Source organism: Aspergillus fijiensis (assembly GCF_003184825.1).
Source record: "Aspergillus fijiensis CBS 313.89 unplaced genomic scaffold BO72scaffold_10, whole genome shotgun sequence".
Classification (NCBI taxonomy): domain Eukaryota; kingdom Fungi; phylum Ascomycota; class Eurotiomycetes; order Eurotiales; family Aspergillaceae; genus Aspergillus; species Aspergillus fijiensis.
In genome coordinates, this window is record NW_024468986.1 from 1 (window position 1) to 12,696 (window position 12,696).

The 12,696-nt window shown below is 50.0% G+C and overlaps 4 protein-coding genes across 4 annotated transcripts; 1 reads left to right on the forward strand and 3 right to left on the reverse strand.

Annotated features, from left to right (window-relative positions):
* Positions 1 to 5,425: 5,425 nt before the first annotated feature.
* On the forward strand, positions 5,426 to 7,104 carry BO72DRAFT_398397 (uncharacterized protein). Its single transcript, XM_040942090.1, has 2 exons — positions 5,426 to 5,709; positions 5,795 to 7,104. The coding sequence occupies exons 1-2, from the start codon at positions 5,677 to 5,679 to the stop codon at positions 6,926 to 6,928; spliced, it is 1,167 nt and encodes a 388-aa protein (XP_040804091.1). The 5' UTR covers positions 5,426 to 5,676; the 3' UTR covers positions 6,929 to 7,104.
* A 761-nt stretch (positions 7,105 to 7,865) lies between these two features.
* Positions 7,866 to 8,576, reverse strand: BO72DRAFT_456356 (SNARE domain- containing protein; the record flags this gene model as incomplete). Its single annotated transcript, XM_040946270.1, has 4 exons — positions 7,866 to 8,069; positions 8,124 to 8,217; positions 8,300 to 8,503; positions 8,566 to 8,576. 4 exons carry the CDS (start codon positions 8,574 to 8,576, stop codon positions 7,866 to 7,868), a joined length of 513 nt encoding a protein of 170 aa, XP_040804092.1.
* A 325-nt stretch (positions 8,577 to 8,901) lies between these two features.
* On the reverse strand, positions 8,902 to 9,980 carry BO72DRAFT_445500 (histone H2A.Z-specific chaperone CHZ1). Its single transcript, XM_040944057.1, has 3 exons — positions 9,630 to 9,980; positions 9,548 to 9,557; positions 8,902 to 9,481 (listed from the first exon to the last, which is right to left on the reverse strand). The coding sequence occupies exons 1-3, from the start codon at positions 9,786 to 9,788 to the stop codon at positions 9,276 to 9,278; spliced, it is 375 nt and encodes a 124-aa protein (XP_040804093.1). The 5' UTR covers positions 9,789 to 9,980; the 3' UTR covers positions 8,902 to 9,275.
* A 2,264-nt stretch (positions 9,981 to 12,244) lies between these two features.
* BO72DRAFT_11027 (uncharacterized protein) lies at positions 12,245 to 12,527 on the reverse strand. The gene has a single exon (XM_040938945.1). The coding sequence runs from the start codon at positions 12,463 to 12,465 to the stop codon at positions 12,310 to 12,312; it is 156 nt and encodes a 51-aa protein (XP_040804094.1). The 5' UTR covers positions 12,466 to 12,527; the 3' UTR covers positions 12,245 to 12,309.
* Between the last annotated feature and the right edge of the window lie 169 nt (positions 12,528 to 12,696).

Here is a 12,696-nt window from a genome sequence, read left to right on the forward strand (position 1 = left end):
GGGGCGGGACTATGTTGTCACAGAGTTGGAGGGTCAAGAGCGCAGGTAAGGAGGGACAGTCGAGGCGCTGCTGTCGATGACCCAACGTCTAGCTCCTGATGAGGATTTGAATGGAAGAAGAGAGAGGGAAAGAGTAGAGAGGAAGGAAAGGAGGGGAAGATATTACTTGAAGAGCGCCGATCCGTGAGCCCGAGGGAGAAGAAATTGGGTGGAGGGGGGGGAGGGGAGGAGGGGGAGGAGGAAATGAATTAAAAAGGGTAACCAAAGCGGAAGGATGGACGGGGGGCAGGGGTCCGGGGATGTCCAATTCGATGTACTGTAATAATGCTTGAACAATATGCTCCTGCTCCTACTCCTGCATGTATGATTATTTATTAGTGGCTAACTTACTGTCTACTAACTTAACCGGACAGACTACTGTAAGAGCAGAGGAAGAAGAAAAAAATACGACAGTGGAGATGATCAGAGAACAGCCGTGGCAAACTGCAGCTTCACGGAGAGGGACAAGTACTGAGTAGTAGATGACTTAGTGCTGGTAACTAGTGGTGGTGGTAGTGATGATGGTGGTAGTAGTGGTATTAGCAGCAGTTAATTAGACTAGAAAGTATCCCTCCCGTACAGTACAGTCAGTCCATAGTGAACAACCGACGGGCGCAAGAGGGAAACGAAGCTAATACTTGGGACTAGTCAGTCACAGACAACTTTACTCGTTGGTTTGTTGCTCTTTGCTGCATCCGCATTCTACCAGTCGATGGTAGCTTTCCACTCCCGAGCCGCCTAGAAGCAACAGAATGAGGTCGTTTTCGGGCTGGCACCATTCGTTTGCTCTACCATCCCAACCACCGTTGTACAAATACGCAGGGATACGTAAAGGGATCGAAGGGATCGACAAGCACTTTCATCAAGATTTTGTTGTGTTGGTGCTTCTAGTCTACCTAGTATTACTCGTTCTCAGTAGACTCATCATGCAAGAAGGTAGGTAACTAGAGGTTGAAATGACTGCACTTCAGTTCGGGTCTTCTAGAGTGCAGGCAGATAAGCACCCGTGCACCAATCAGGACAGCCGCTTTACAAGTCGAGGACACTTTGGCTGGTAGATTAGGTTTCAACTACGTCAAGATCCAGGCCGGTGGAGCTTCGGTCTCAAACCCAGAAAAAAAGAGGTTGCTTCCAACTGACGGCGCTAGTCCTTCCTTGCCTGAACCGCTGCTGTAATTTCGTATTGGGCTGTAATAGTTTACCCGGTTCCTCCACTCTGTAATCCCAAAACAACATTTCTTGTAGGTCAAGGAAATTGGGTTCTTGTCTCCAACTCTCCAATTCTCTCTCATAATGAGTTTGGCCCTGGAGTTCTTTCGTTATCCAAAAAGAGGAAATTGACCCATGCCATTACTATTACCATTCATGTGGGTTTGGAGATGGCGAGGCTTGCAATATCCTCTATTACATCTCCTAGGTGTTCGCTCTCCCTATCTCACCTCTACGTACTCAACAGCGGCCCGTTGCTCTTTAACACTGTCTAGGACTGGACTACGAGCCGGATTGTGAGCCATTGATTGCAATAAGTACATGAAGTGTAGACCAGGAGGTGCCACCCCGAAAAATCCGACAATACTCCCCGATTCGCATTATGATGCAAGAGATGTAGACGTAGACTGTTGAAGCGACAGGAGCCGAAGGCTCGGTGAGTGACTTGGTAACGGCAGGAAATCACTTGCCGCATTTCTGTGACATGAAGCTCGTTCGATTAAGTACGAAAGTTAGTGGGGCGGTGCAGGGATGGAACGCTTATCCCCAAGGACGTTCCAAACAGTTGGTCAGCCTAGACAGGAGATGTATGGCCTGTAGGTATTTAGCCACTATCTATCGACCCTAGAGGAGAGAAACTGATCCGGGAAGACTTACAAGAGTACTTGTGTTGAGGAAAATTGCACAAGTAGAAGACACAGTCTTGATTCAATAAGGAAGGCTTGGAAAGGATGAACACTACACATGGCCGTCCCATCAGCAAAAGTGATCTTGGATATAATTGGCCAAGTGTATAGTGCAGACGAGAGGTGGATTGTTCTAGATGACTGTGCTACGGATAGCACACTCACCTCAGCTGTTAGGGTTAGAGGTTGGTGGCTACTGCAATGTTATCCCATCGCCAAGGACGCTGCATAGCGTCCTGTGCCTCTGATTCTCTGGCAGAGCGCACAAACGTTATACTAAGTCATCCAAAAACACAAGATATTGAATTTGCTGGGCAAAATACTCTACACGGCGCCTTCGCGATCTGCCACATTACAACCACAGAGCGCAGCGCCCCAATCGATAGATGGAGGCATTGAACGACTTGAGTAGTGTCCCTCTTCAGAGTTTGGTCATGGCGACCACAAGAGCGGAAAAACTGTAGGAACAGAGTGACCATCCCTGTCTCCTAATAATAATGAAAGTCCTTTGATTAACTGGTACGTACTGCTTTGCAACTGAGTGCAGCTTACTAGAACTTGCCCCACGCTGCGGTGCAGGCTGTCGGGCGATCAATGGTAAGTTAATCAAGACGGTATAACAAGTGCGTACACGATTACAGCTAGTATATGTATTATTGGCAGATGCCGGGAAGGTGGGATGAGTTCCCTGGGAACGGAGCGGTAATCTACACACTTGCGATGCATCCTGCCCACCACCTGCACCAGCTTGGTTGCTTGCTTAGCTGTCTGTCCGCCCGACCGTTCGAGGCCAGCTCAGACCTTCCGACAACGGCCAAGCTGGGCGCCTTTCCCTATTCATCCCGGAATCCCTCCCCTCTCCCTCTCCCTCCTCTCTTGGGCCACGTTTCCCACTGGCCCCCTTCCTGAAAGTGCTACCAGCTGGCCACAGCGGCTGCCTCCAGGCTCTTCGAGCCTTGCCCCGATTCCGGAGGCTTCTGCCCCTGTAACTACGTACCTATGAGACTGTCTAGCCCCTTTGGGAATCTCCGTAGCTCATTCTTTCAAGTCATCCCGGGCCCCTATTGGAACTTACCACTTATCAACTAATCTCTAAGTTCCTACTCGATCTTCATTTACAGATTGAACATACCATTCAGATCCTTTTCACAACTTTTTCTCTGCTGTAATCAAGGAGCGCCTATGTAGCTATTATTTCTATTCTTGTCTATTTTCCGGGGAATATCCACCCTGACAGCTCCCCTCCCCTCTGTTTCGCTGCCGAGGGGCCGAGTCAACGCTTTCCCCGTGGCATCGAAGCATTCCATGCCCGGGATTGGTGTGCGCACTGTATAGTAACGTAGTAGGGTGCACAAGTAGGTACTAGGTAGGTCCGGGGACAACTCAATTAGCCGTTGAATGGCCCCCGACCAATAAACGCCGCCTCATCTTGCATACACCATCCCCGGAAATACGAGCGGTTCACATGGCCGGACATCTACAGTAGCAGCTATCTGCCCACTGCCCACGGATGATTTGCAGAAGTACAGTGCTGTACTCCGTACTTTAGCAGACTACCTATTATTACCTTCGCCTGCAACCTATCAATTGCCCACTCACGACTTCGGAATTTCACAACGCAGAGATAGGATGTTTAGTTCCGAATCCCAAGACCGATAAGCATAGCCGACATCAATAAATGTAATGCAAATTGTCATACACAGATCTATCAATCTAGCCTTCTCGATATCGCTTCATGCTGTATGGAGCATAAATCCTGAGAGGGCATGTGCATGCGAGTTAGCGATCCCCAGATCATACCTACTGCGTGACAACTGCCAAAATTTGTGGCCTGTGGCTACGACTCAATCCCCCAACCCCGAGACCTCTCTCTCAGACGACCTTTCAATCGATAAGGCGGCACCAGCAACCCCTCCTCTTATCACCGATCGAGTTCAAACCCCTACATTTCGGCCGATTCGAAGTCGAGACAGAACAGGCAATCAAATCCTCAGCTGCAGCGATCATGCCCATGGCCAACATCCACCACCATTAGTCAATTCATGGCACATCGCTAGCTCTCGGGGAACCTGCACTCTCAGGGTTGAGGAAGGATGGAGATGAGCCCGAACTGGTCTCCCTCGGTATGGAGAGCGTCTCCAATACAACCCGCCCGATAGTGTAGGAAAAATCAAGAATCCCACAACAAAGCGGTTGTTGTGTCAGTCACTCAGTCGGGACGCGCAACCTGCCCAGTGCCCACACCAGAGGATGTTCAGTGCATGAGGAATAGAAGTTGGGACGGGCATCACATGACTGAGCGGAGATGCCAATGTTTCCGTCTCCCGAATTCTTCCGGCGCGTGTCTGCTCAGGCTTGACCGGTTTAGGTTCACCGGATGTGATCTCGTCGAAGGAGCGGAAGACTGCAACCCTTCGGGACTTTTAGGAGTCGATGACGGTAACGGCCGCAAACAAGTACTGGTCCTGACGAAGAACTGTACAGTACAGTACACTAAGGTACAGTACTTACAGTACTTACAGACAGCTGCTCCGGAGAGTGCAGGGCCGCACTGCAGGCAGAAGTCGTTCCTCCGTCCAGGCTCCTTCGGCTGATGATTTGTCCTCCTCCGACTGGATGAAGTTCAATGGCTCCTCTTGCAGGAGTGGTTTGTCCCCGGGCCTGCCACTGCAGCACCCGTTACAGGCTACTGCACCTCGGTAGACAGAATGTGGAAGGACTTGTGGTGGAGCAGACTGCTCCGCGCAAATGGTCTGATTCTCACATCCCTAAGTTACTTGTAGTCGGTCTACACTACATAGTTACTTGGTACGCACAGTCTCTCTACACCGAGTCTCTCTCCCGCACGGGTCGAACGACTACTGAAGGAATGTTTGCTTGACCATACAGCTCATCAACTCCCCCACCATCCTAGAATTGCTCCTGAGTGAGTGAGTAGACTGACCTTCGCCTGGCCTCACCCCGACTATACAGGAATACAAGAACAGTTTCACAGATACTTGCTCGTCCGATCGGTTGGAGCAACTCCACAGAATCTATGTATACATATAGAGTGCAGACATTGCAGCTTCCGTAGATACAGGAGATGGCCATTGCCACTGTCCTTTGAGCTGCAGACGAAGGAATCGCTACTTGCGCGGATCTCACTCTAAGAGTCATGGACGTTGATCACAAGTGTGACTATCAAATCTTGCGTAGATTTAGCACATACTTGGCTCTTGTAGTTCGAAGCTATTGGCTGTGGAGGTACAGTGCTGTACCTACCTAGTGTCTAGTAACCCAGAAGCATCAAATAGTCGCTTCATAGTTAACGAACTAGTCTGTGCAGAGTATGTGTAGTCAATTGACAAGCTAGGTCGAGAAAATTTACTGAATCAATTGTATAGTCCCGGTTCTGTGCCATGGTAGGCCAGTGTTTAGAATGTCGGAATACAGCGGCAGACTCGAACAGGTAAGCTTCCGTCGGGGAGGTCTTTCCCCGCACGCGGAGACTCACTCCTCCGCTATTGATTGTTGTTTTTTCTCGGTTTCCCCTTGCAACTGTCACTCATTAGCATCCACATACACAGCACGGAAGCAAGTCGCGCAACAAGGCATTTCGCACCCTGTCGCAGATAGTGCGCCTTCTGTCTAGTCTCAAGACTACAGCGAAGCACACCTAGCTGCGCCATCATTCCGGCCAGCCAACACAGCAACACGCATATTCCACCCGAACGGCCTGGCTGGATACAAACAAACCGCAATGCTCTCTCTTCCCCTCATTACCCCCCGCGATGTACGTCATCTCTGCCTTGAAGATAGATGACTTTCAAAGGCCAGTTGACCTCATGCAATTACTCGTCTCTAACAAGCCATCTTAGTCCCACGAGCTCTGGTTCGGTTCGTCTCAACCTTACCGCTCCTCATCCTCCACGTCCGCGACACCTAATCACTCCCACCACCACCATCACCCGGGAGAACCCCACGGCCCCAATCGCCGCAATGGCAGCAACCACCCCAACACTGGACGCGGCCTCTCTGCCTCCTCTGGAAACATGCTCTCATCCCTTCTCCTCGAGGAACGAGCCCTCCGCGCTCGCAAGAACAACATCGCCTCGTTCGGATACTCGTGGATCAAACCGGCCGGCTGTCCAAAGACGATGCTGGGGATGAAAGAGGAGGAAGCGGAACGCGAGGAGGCTCTGGCGGCCGCGGCCGCGGAGATGGCAGCTGCGGCTGCCGCCGCCGAGGCGGGCATGGATGACTTTGGGGGCCAGACGCAGGATACAATGGACGGAGAGGGGACGCAGGACGATACGGGAATGGAAAGAGACTTGGATGACGATATCCCTGACGCTGATGCAGACGGTCTAGTCGAGGAAGGAGAAGAAGGTCTGGAGGAGGAAGGTGTTGTGGACGAGGATGAGGAGGGATACATGGAACGCGATCTGGATGATGACATTCCTGAGGCCTTTTCTGGCTACGACGACGACGATGAGGAAGATCTGGACGAGGAGAACGAGGGTTTCGACGACCAACCAGACCTGGACGCTGACATCCCGAGTGCGCCGGAGGAAGGTTACGATGATGATGATGACGATATGAGCGAAAACGGAGCCATGGGCCGTGATCTGGACGATGATGTTCCCGGGGCTGATAACGATCACTATGCACAAGGAGAGGAAGAGGAATGGCAACATACGGATACCGACGCCGAATTTGACGATGAAGAGGATGTCAGCTTCGCGCAGGATCCCTTTACGCAAAGTCTTCGCGCGAGTACGAGCAGTCGTGGTGGCTTGCCTCCGGTGCCAATGCGACGAGAGCGAGAGACAGAGGCCCAGCGAAGATTCTTGCAGCGTTGGAGTGGCGGCGGGGATGCGTTTGACACCAGCAGCATGCTTGTAGACGAAGAAGATCTACGAGCGTCGATAGCCAGCCAGGCCAGTCGGAGGAGTGTTTTCAGCCGGTTTCCTCGTCGTCGAATGGGAGGTCCCAGAGACAGCCTCGAATAAAGTTCTACCTCTGCATTGTTGCAGTCTGATGTTTGAGTTTTAACATGTGCGGTGTGTATGAAGGTCGTTTTTCTTTCTTCTGGTGGAGGGTGGAAATCATGGCAGTCAATCTGGCTCAAACCGGGGAATGAGTAGGCCAAGTATGTACTAGTAGATTGTAGAAGAGCTAGGCGCATGATCAAGATTACTGTTTCCAGACGGTATATATGGTTACCAGTCGCTATAGAGATACCCATTCCATGCCATACTATCACATTTTAGAGCAGGAAATTCCACCGTTAACAGTACTCTGATAATTCAGGTGCTTTCTTACATGAACCATGTTGCATAAGTAAGTGTGATTCCCCTGTGCAGCTGCTCAGTGGAAAGTGAGTGGCCAGGGCTACCCCAAAGTGCCAACAAGCTCAATCCTTGTGCTATAAAGATGAGAAGATAGCCAGCTAGGCGCAGTGATAGCCATAGCCCTATGCATAAATTATATACACATCACATTGTACACTGATAACCAAAAGCATCGAGGTTTCACTCGCTCGCTACATTGGAGGCCATAAGCAGCCTAGAGACAAAACTCCGGATATGCACTGTCATAGCGAAAAAAGAAGCTCGACAGAAGAACGAGACAACAAGAATCATTATACATTTGCCATAGAAGCGATTTGCCAAGGTCTGCAGGTTAGACAATTATTTGCAGTGCTATCCGAAGGGCCAGTCTTCTAATTGAGAACGCCGTGGTGCACGAATCATGTTGGCTGGGAAGAAAAGATAATTAGGTAGTATAAGGAAAGCGCATCGGCCAAACACAGGGGGGGGGTCGAATGAAGCGCATGCTGAGCGAGAGCAAAAGTTCGTAGCACAAGCGGAGATACTGCACTTGGGTTCTGATGTTCGGGAAATGTTGGGAGCGAGTGGTTCTGAGAAGCGTGCCTGCGCCCGTCGACTAGGTTATCCACACATACGCGAATAGCAAAAAGACAGCCAGGAAGAAGGCCAGCCAGACTCGCCAGCCCACACCGGTGCGCTCCGCCATCCGCAGCATACGGGTCATGTTACCGCGGAGACGCACTCTAGTGTTCTCGAAAGTGTTGTTGAGGTCGGAAATCGCCGAGGTATCCCGGATCTCATCGCCGATGGCGACAGTAAGCTGGAAGCGAGCAATTAGTGTCACCTGCCTGGATCAAATTGCCTGCATCCTTACATCTTTCAACATCTTGACCTTTGCACTGATTCCTTCCACCTCTGCATCGTTCTGCGACTCCAAATGGTCGAGAACAGCATCCGAGTAATGGCCTCTACAAGCCGGAAGATGTAAGCCAGTTGCACACTCGATCCCTTCGAAATGCCCGTCTTTTGTTTGAAATGCGGACAACTCACTTCTTGTTCGGAGTTGCTGTCCTGTATCCTCCTGTAGGCCCGCCAGTCCCCAAGCCCTCGCCAGCCGGTGGAGTGTAGCCTCCGTATCCGTATCCTCCTATGCGGCCAGGAGATCGACTGGCCGGCCGAGAATCGCCGCCATAAGAGTCGAAAAGGGAAGACGAGGCGCGGGGATCGCGTTGATGAAGATTTGAACGTGGGAATCTAGTGACGCATGATTAGTTCCATTACTACTACTGATGCGCATGAAGATGGCATGGTCATACCGTGAGGCCATAACGAGTCGTTTCGTAGTCGTGGGCGGGTGAGGTCGATAAAGGGAATTATTTCAACAGCTCATGCAACTTAGCTGGCAAGCATTTTCGATAAGTATTATGGGACGCTCTCGACCAATTCCAGCCTGTCTGAATGGCTATGGAGCTGACGGGTCTGTCATGCGACGGGGTATTGCAAGTTGGTTGCGGCGATCGACTCGGAGAAACACGCTGGCTGCTAGCCGGGCCTCTCTGCTCGGGCGGAGACGCCTCCGGCACGTGAGCCAGCCTACATGTTCAACGTTACTGAACAGCTCCTGCTTGATCCTTGAATATGCGATTGGTTTATGATTTCATTTCATTACTGCAATCAATGCAATTATCCTCTCACTATTCGACCGGACTGTAGTTTATGCTAAAACAACCGCGAGGCGAGATCTGTAAACTCATGTTGGCTCCGAAGAAGTGTGCATTGCATGCACATAAATAGCAAAGATCTCAGCGCGGACAGACACAGAAACATTTGTAGAATATTCTTTTATCCCAAGCCAGGAAAAAGCCAGCATTGATTAAATGGCAAAATAATCCCCGACGTTAACGAATCCGATGAAGACCCCCAAAATCCTGCCTGCGCCTGTCAACCAATTGCCCGTTCACACTCGCCGCCCCTATGTTAATGGTGGTATGATAGTCTCGTCCGAGTCATTAAGAGATCGTGCATTTCAGCCGCGCATGACGGTATCCTCATCATCTTCCCCACCCTCATAATCCTCATCGTCGTCCTCCTCGTCGTCGTCCATCATGTTATCGGCCTTTAGCTTCTCGGCTGCCGCCTGATAATCAACGATCTTGCCGCGAGTACGACGGCCACCCGAGATGATGTTGTCTTCAGATATGGGCTCGAGGCTATCGCCGTCATCATCATTATCTGCCGAAAAGGTTATAGGGTTAGCCTGGCACTAATTGTAATGCTGTAGCTCATTGCAAATCATACCGTCTTCAGCCTGTGTACCATCGCGAGAAAATTGGTTAGTTTCGCAAGTCAGATAATGTTGTCAGGATTGGGATTGCCGTACCATCTCCTCGTTCTCGCTCTCGTCACTATCCTCCTCCTCTAGGTTTTCGTCGTGGGTAGGCTCGGTAGCCCGGCCCTTGCCCTTGTCCAGAGCAGCGGCATCGGGGGCGTTGGCGGCGCGGTCGTAGCCGGGAGTAGTGGCCTGGTTGCTGTCACCCATGATGAAAAGTTCTCGGTTCTAGGGCGAAGGGTCGGAAATGGATTAGGATGTATGAGTGCGCAAAGGTAATGAAGAGAGAAAGGAATTACAGAAGGATGGTCCAAAGCAGAGATTTTAGGGATGTGTTGCAGGCGCAAGGGAGATTCAGCTCAACCGTCCCCGGAGCGGTGGTTGTCCAGGGCGGCACACCTGCGGCTCCCGTGACTGGGAACTGAGGATTGAGGCGCCCACCACCTTATGCATAACAAACATGTTACCTAACTGAACCCCCAGCCTAGCGGAATTACTCAGTAACTTATCCCAATCCTCTAGAGACTCACGATGGTCTTCTTTTCTATGTTCAAATATAGTTATGATAGATGTGCCATGCCTTGCTACACTTCGACTTTTGCTCTTGGTAGCTCTAGGTCATAGAAAATAGGTGTAACATCGATAATATAGTACAACTCCGATCAACCATCATGTTTTTCGTTTGAGTTTCCAACGCCTCGTCTCTTCCGCTTCCCCTTGCTGCTGTTCATATAGCCTCCTCATAGTTAATATCTTTCTACTAACCAAGGCTTTATCCACATTTCCACCCCACAAATAGAACGAAAGACTAAAAGTGGTTTGCATCCAGGCGCTTTCACAAAAACAAGAGCAAAAGGAAACGTTTCATCATAGACGTTGAACGGCTGGCAAGCACTCATGCACAAGTCAGAGACTGACCTTGTTGCATTAATCAATGGTCCATAATGCGTTGACATGAAGGATGCCCGTTCCACTCTCAAAACGCTTCCTTTATCGTCTTGATAGGCTCAGCCTCTCCACTAGAACCATTATATGTTCAGGAGAGGCTCAGGCATTTATAATCAAAGCGCTGATAGCTCCGGGATAGAGCCTGATGTATTTTCAGAGTAGATAAATAGATCTACTACTTTGGGGGGTGCGAATGCTTGCGAAACCCGGTTCAGCTGTGTCTTAAGCAAGGCACAACGATGTCCATCATGCCCCAAAGTGACGAGTGCGGTCTTGGATCCGGTGATTGTGCGGGTGTCGAGCAGGCGGGCGGAGAGGATCTTCCCTGGGATCATGGAATATGCGAGAGCCCGGTAACGGACAGCAGACCGTCGACCTTGATGGGACGATACACGTTGTGCTCAAAGTAGGCGGGAATGTAGCGCAGACCGAAATGGAACACCCAGAGCGTCGAGCTGGACTCTCGGTTGAAGTAATGTAGTTGGACAGATCAAGCCGTGCACGGCACTCTTCTTGTGGGTTCTTGAAGACGGTGGCACCACTGAGGGCCCATGAAGCGAAGGAATTTAGTCCCTTCACAAATGCCTATAGTAGACCGATAAGTCTACGTTCGAAGAGGGCAAATACCTTCGCAGATCTGATTGAGCTGTGCCGCAAGCTGAGCACGACATTCGCAATCTCTGTCCAGCCATGCAACAGGTAACTTAGCACATCCGAGAATTATCAGCGAAGGCGCCTGACAGAATTTGAATATATTGTTGCCTTTTACAGCCTGGATGTATGATCCGATGCTTTTCGAGTCTTGAAGCTTGGTTTATGCTGGGAAAGCATTAGATTAATACTTTTAGATCTTCTCTGGTTTATCCTGAATATCTGATCCAGTCATGGAACGCTTCCATCGGACTCGCATGTCTGATTCCAATAGGCAAAGATTTTGCAGACTTGGGCCTTTGTCAGAACACGGCGGATAGTGAATCAACAAGACAAAGCATAACGGATCAATAAGAAAAGGCACCGAGTTGCAAATTACTTCCAAGCTGCACATATGCAGCGCAGACAGGCCTTATTCATGCCATCGAATGCCAGCGCTTAGTTCGGCTAGGCTTCGCAGATGTCAGGACAAAAGAACGACAAGTATGTGGAGGCTGAAAGACATAAGCGACATACAGAGACAACTTGGCAAAGCCGCAACAGCTGAGCCTCCAGCATTACCGAAATCAAGCGGGACGCTTTAGATATTTGAAATCGGAACCCGAATGTTAAATTGGGCCCAGATTCACAAGCTACATAGATTGTGGAGCAGAGGAAACCCCCCGAGCCCGTTCTGAACCAGCGATAACCAACCAGTCCCAAAGGAGATACACACGCATAGCTATGGCCGATGGTAGGATGTGTTGTGTACTGGTAAAATATTCTTTCTTCTCCGAGCAAATGCTCTTGTTGAAACCTACTATGATTGCTATGGTCTGCTGGAGACGTCCTCGCTGCGTTCGACATATTTCTTACTGATATGGCAGAAATACAAACCGGGGATGGAGGCACACGCAACATTGGCTACTGAGGGAGTTGCTTACAATAAATAAGGCTACATGAATTAGTTTCAGGACACATAAACTGGCTGTTACCATATAACAGGCCACAGCACGAGCGCAGACAACGGGCCAGAGATCTAGACATTAGAGAACAGTGTTGGCCGTCATTATGACGGACTATATTCTGTTCAATTCCATGGGTGAGATTGTCTGATCAGATATTGTACTCATGGAAAGACCCTTAGTTACTATCATCTATTAATGTTAATTGTGTCCCGCCCTAATCCGGCATTGTTGAATCTAATCCACACACAGAGAGTAGCTGCGGTGTAGAGTATGTATCTTCTAAAAGCCAGAGTAACAAAACTTGTCTGAACACATGCGAATGTATATGTGGGCATGATCATGTAATACTCAGTAACTTATGTAGTAATAGCTCTCTACTCAATGCACTCAACTCATATTCACTCATCAGCCTCATGAGTCAGAACAAGAGAACGAAAGAAAAAAGTCTGAACGAAGATTAGATTACGTCACCCACTCCGCTGGGTACCCCGCCAACCGCCGCCCGAAAAGCCTGGCAGAAAAACTTGAAACACCCCTCCTCGCCCAAAAATGGAAGCCTCTTCTCCTTTCCA

Coding starts and splice junctions, on each gene's coding strand:
- BO72DRAFT_398397 (XM_040942090.1), top strand. CDS start 5,677: ATGCTCTCTCTTCCCCTCATTACCCCCCGCGAT. Junction 5,710..5,794: donor CCCTCATTACCCCCCGCGAT/GTACGTCATCTC, acceptor AAGCCATCTTAG/TCCCACGAGCTCTGGTTCGG.
- BO72DRAFT_445500 (XM_040944057.1), bottom strand. CDS start 9,788: ATGGGTGACAGCAACCAGGCCACTACTCCCGGCTACGACCGCGCCGCC.
- BO72DRAFT_11027 (XM_040938945.1), bottom strand. CDS start 12,465: ATGATCATGCCCACATATACATTCGCATGTGTTCAGACAAGTTTTGTT.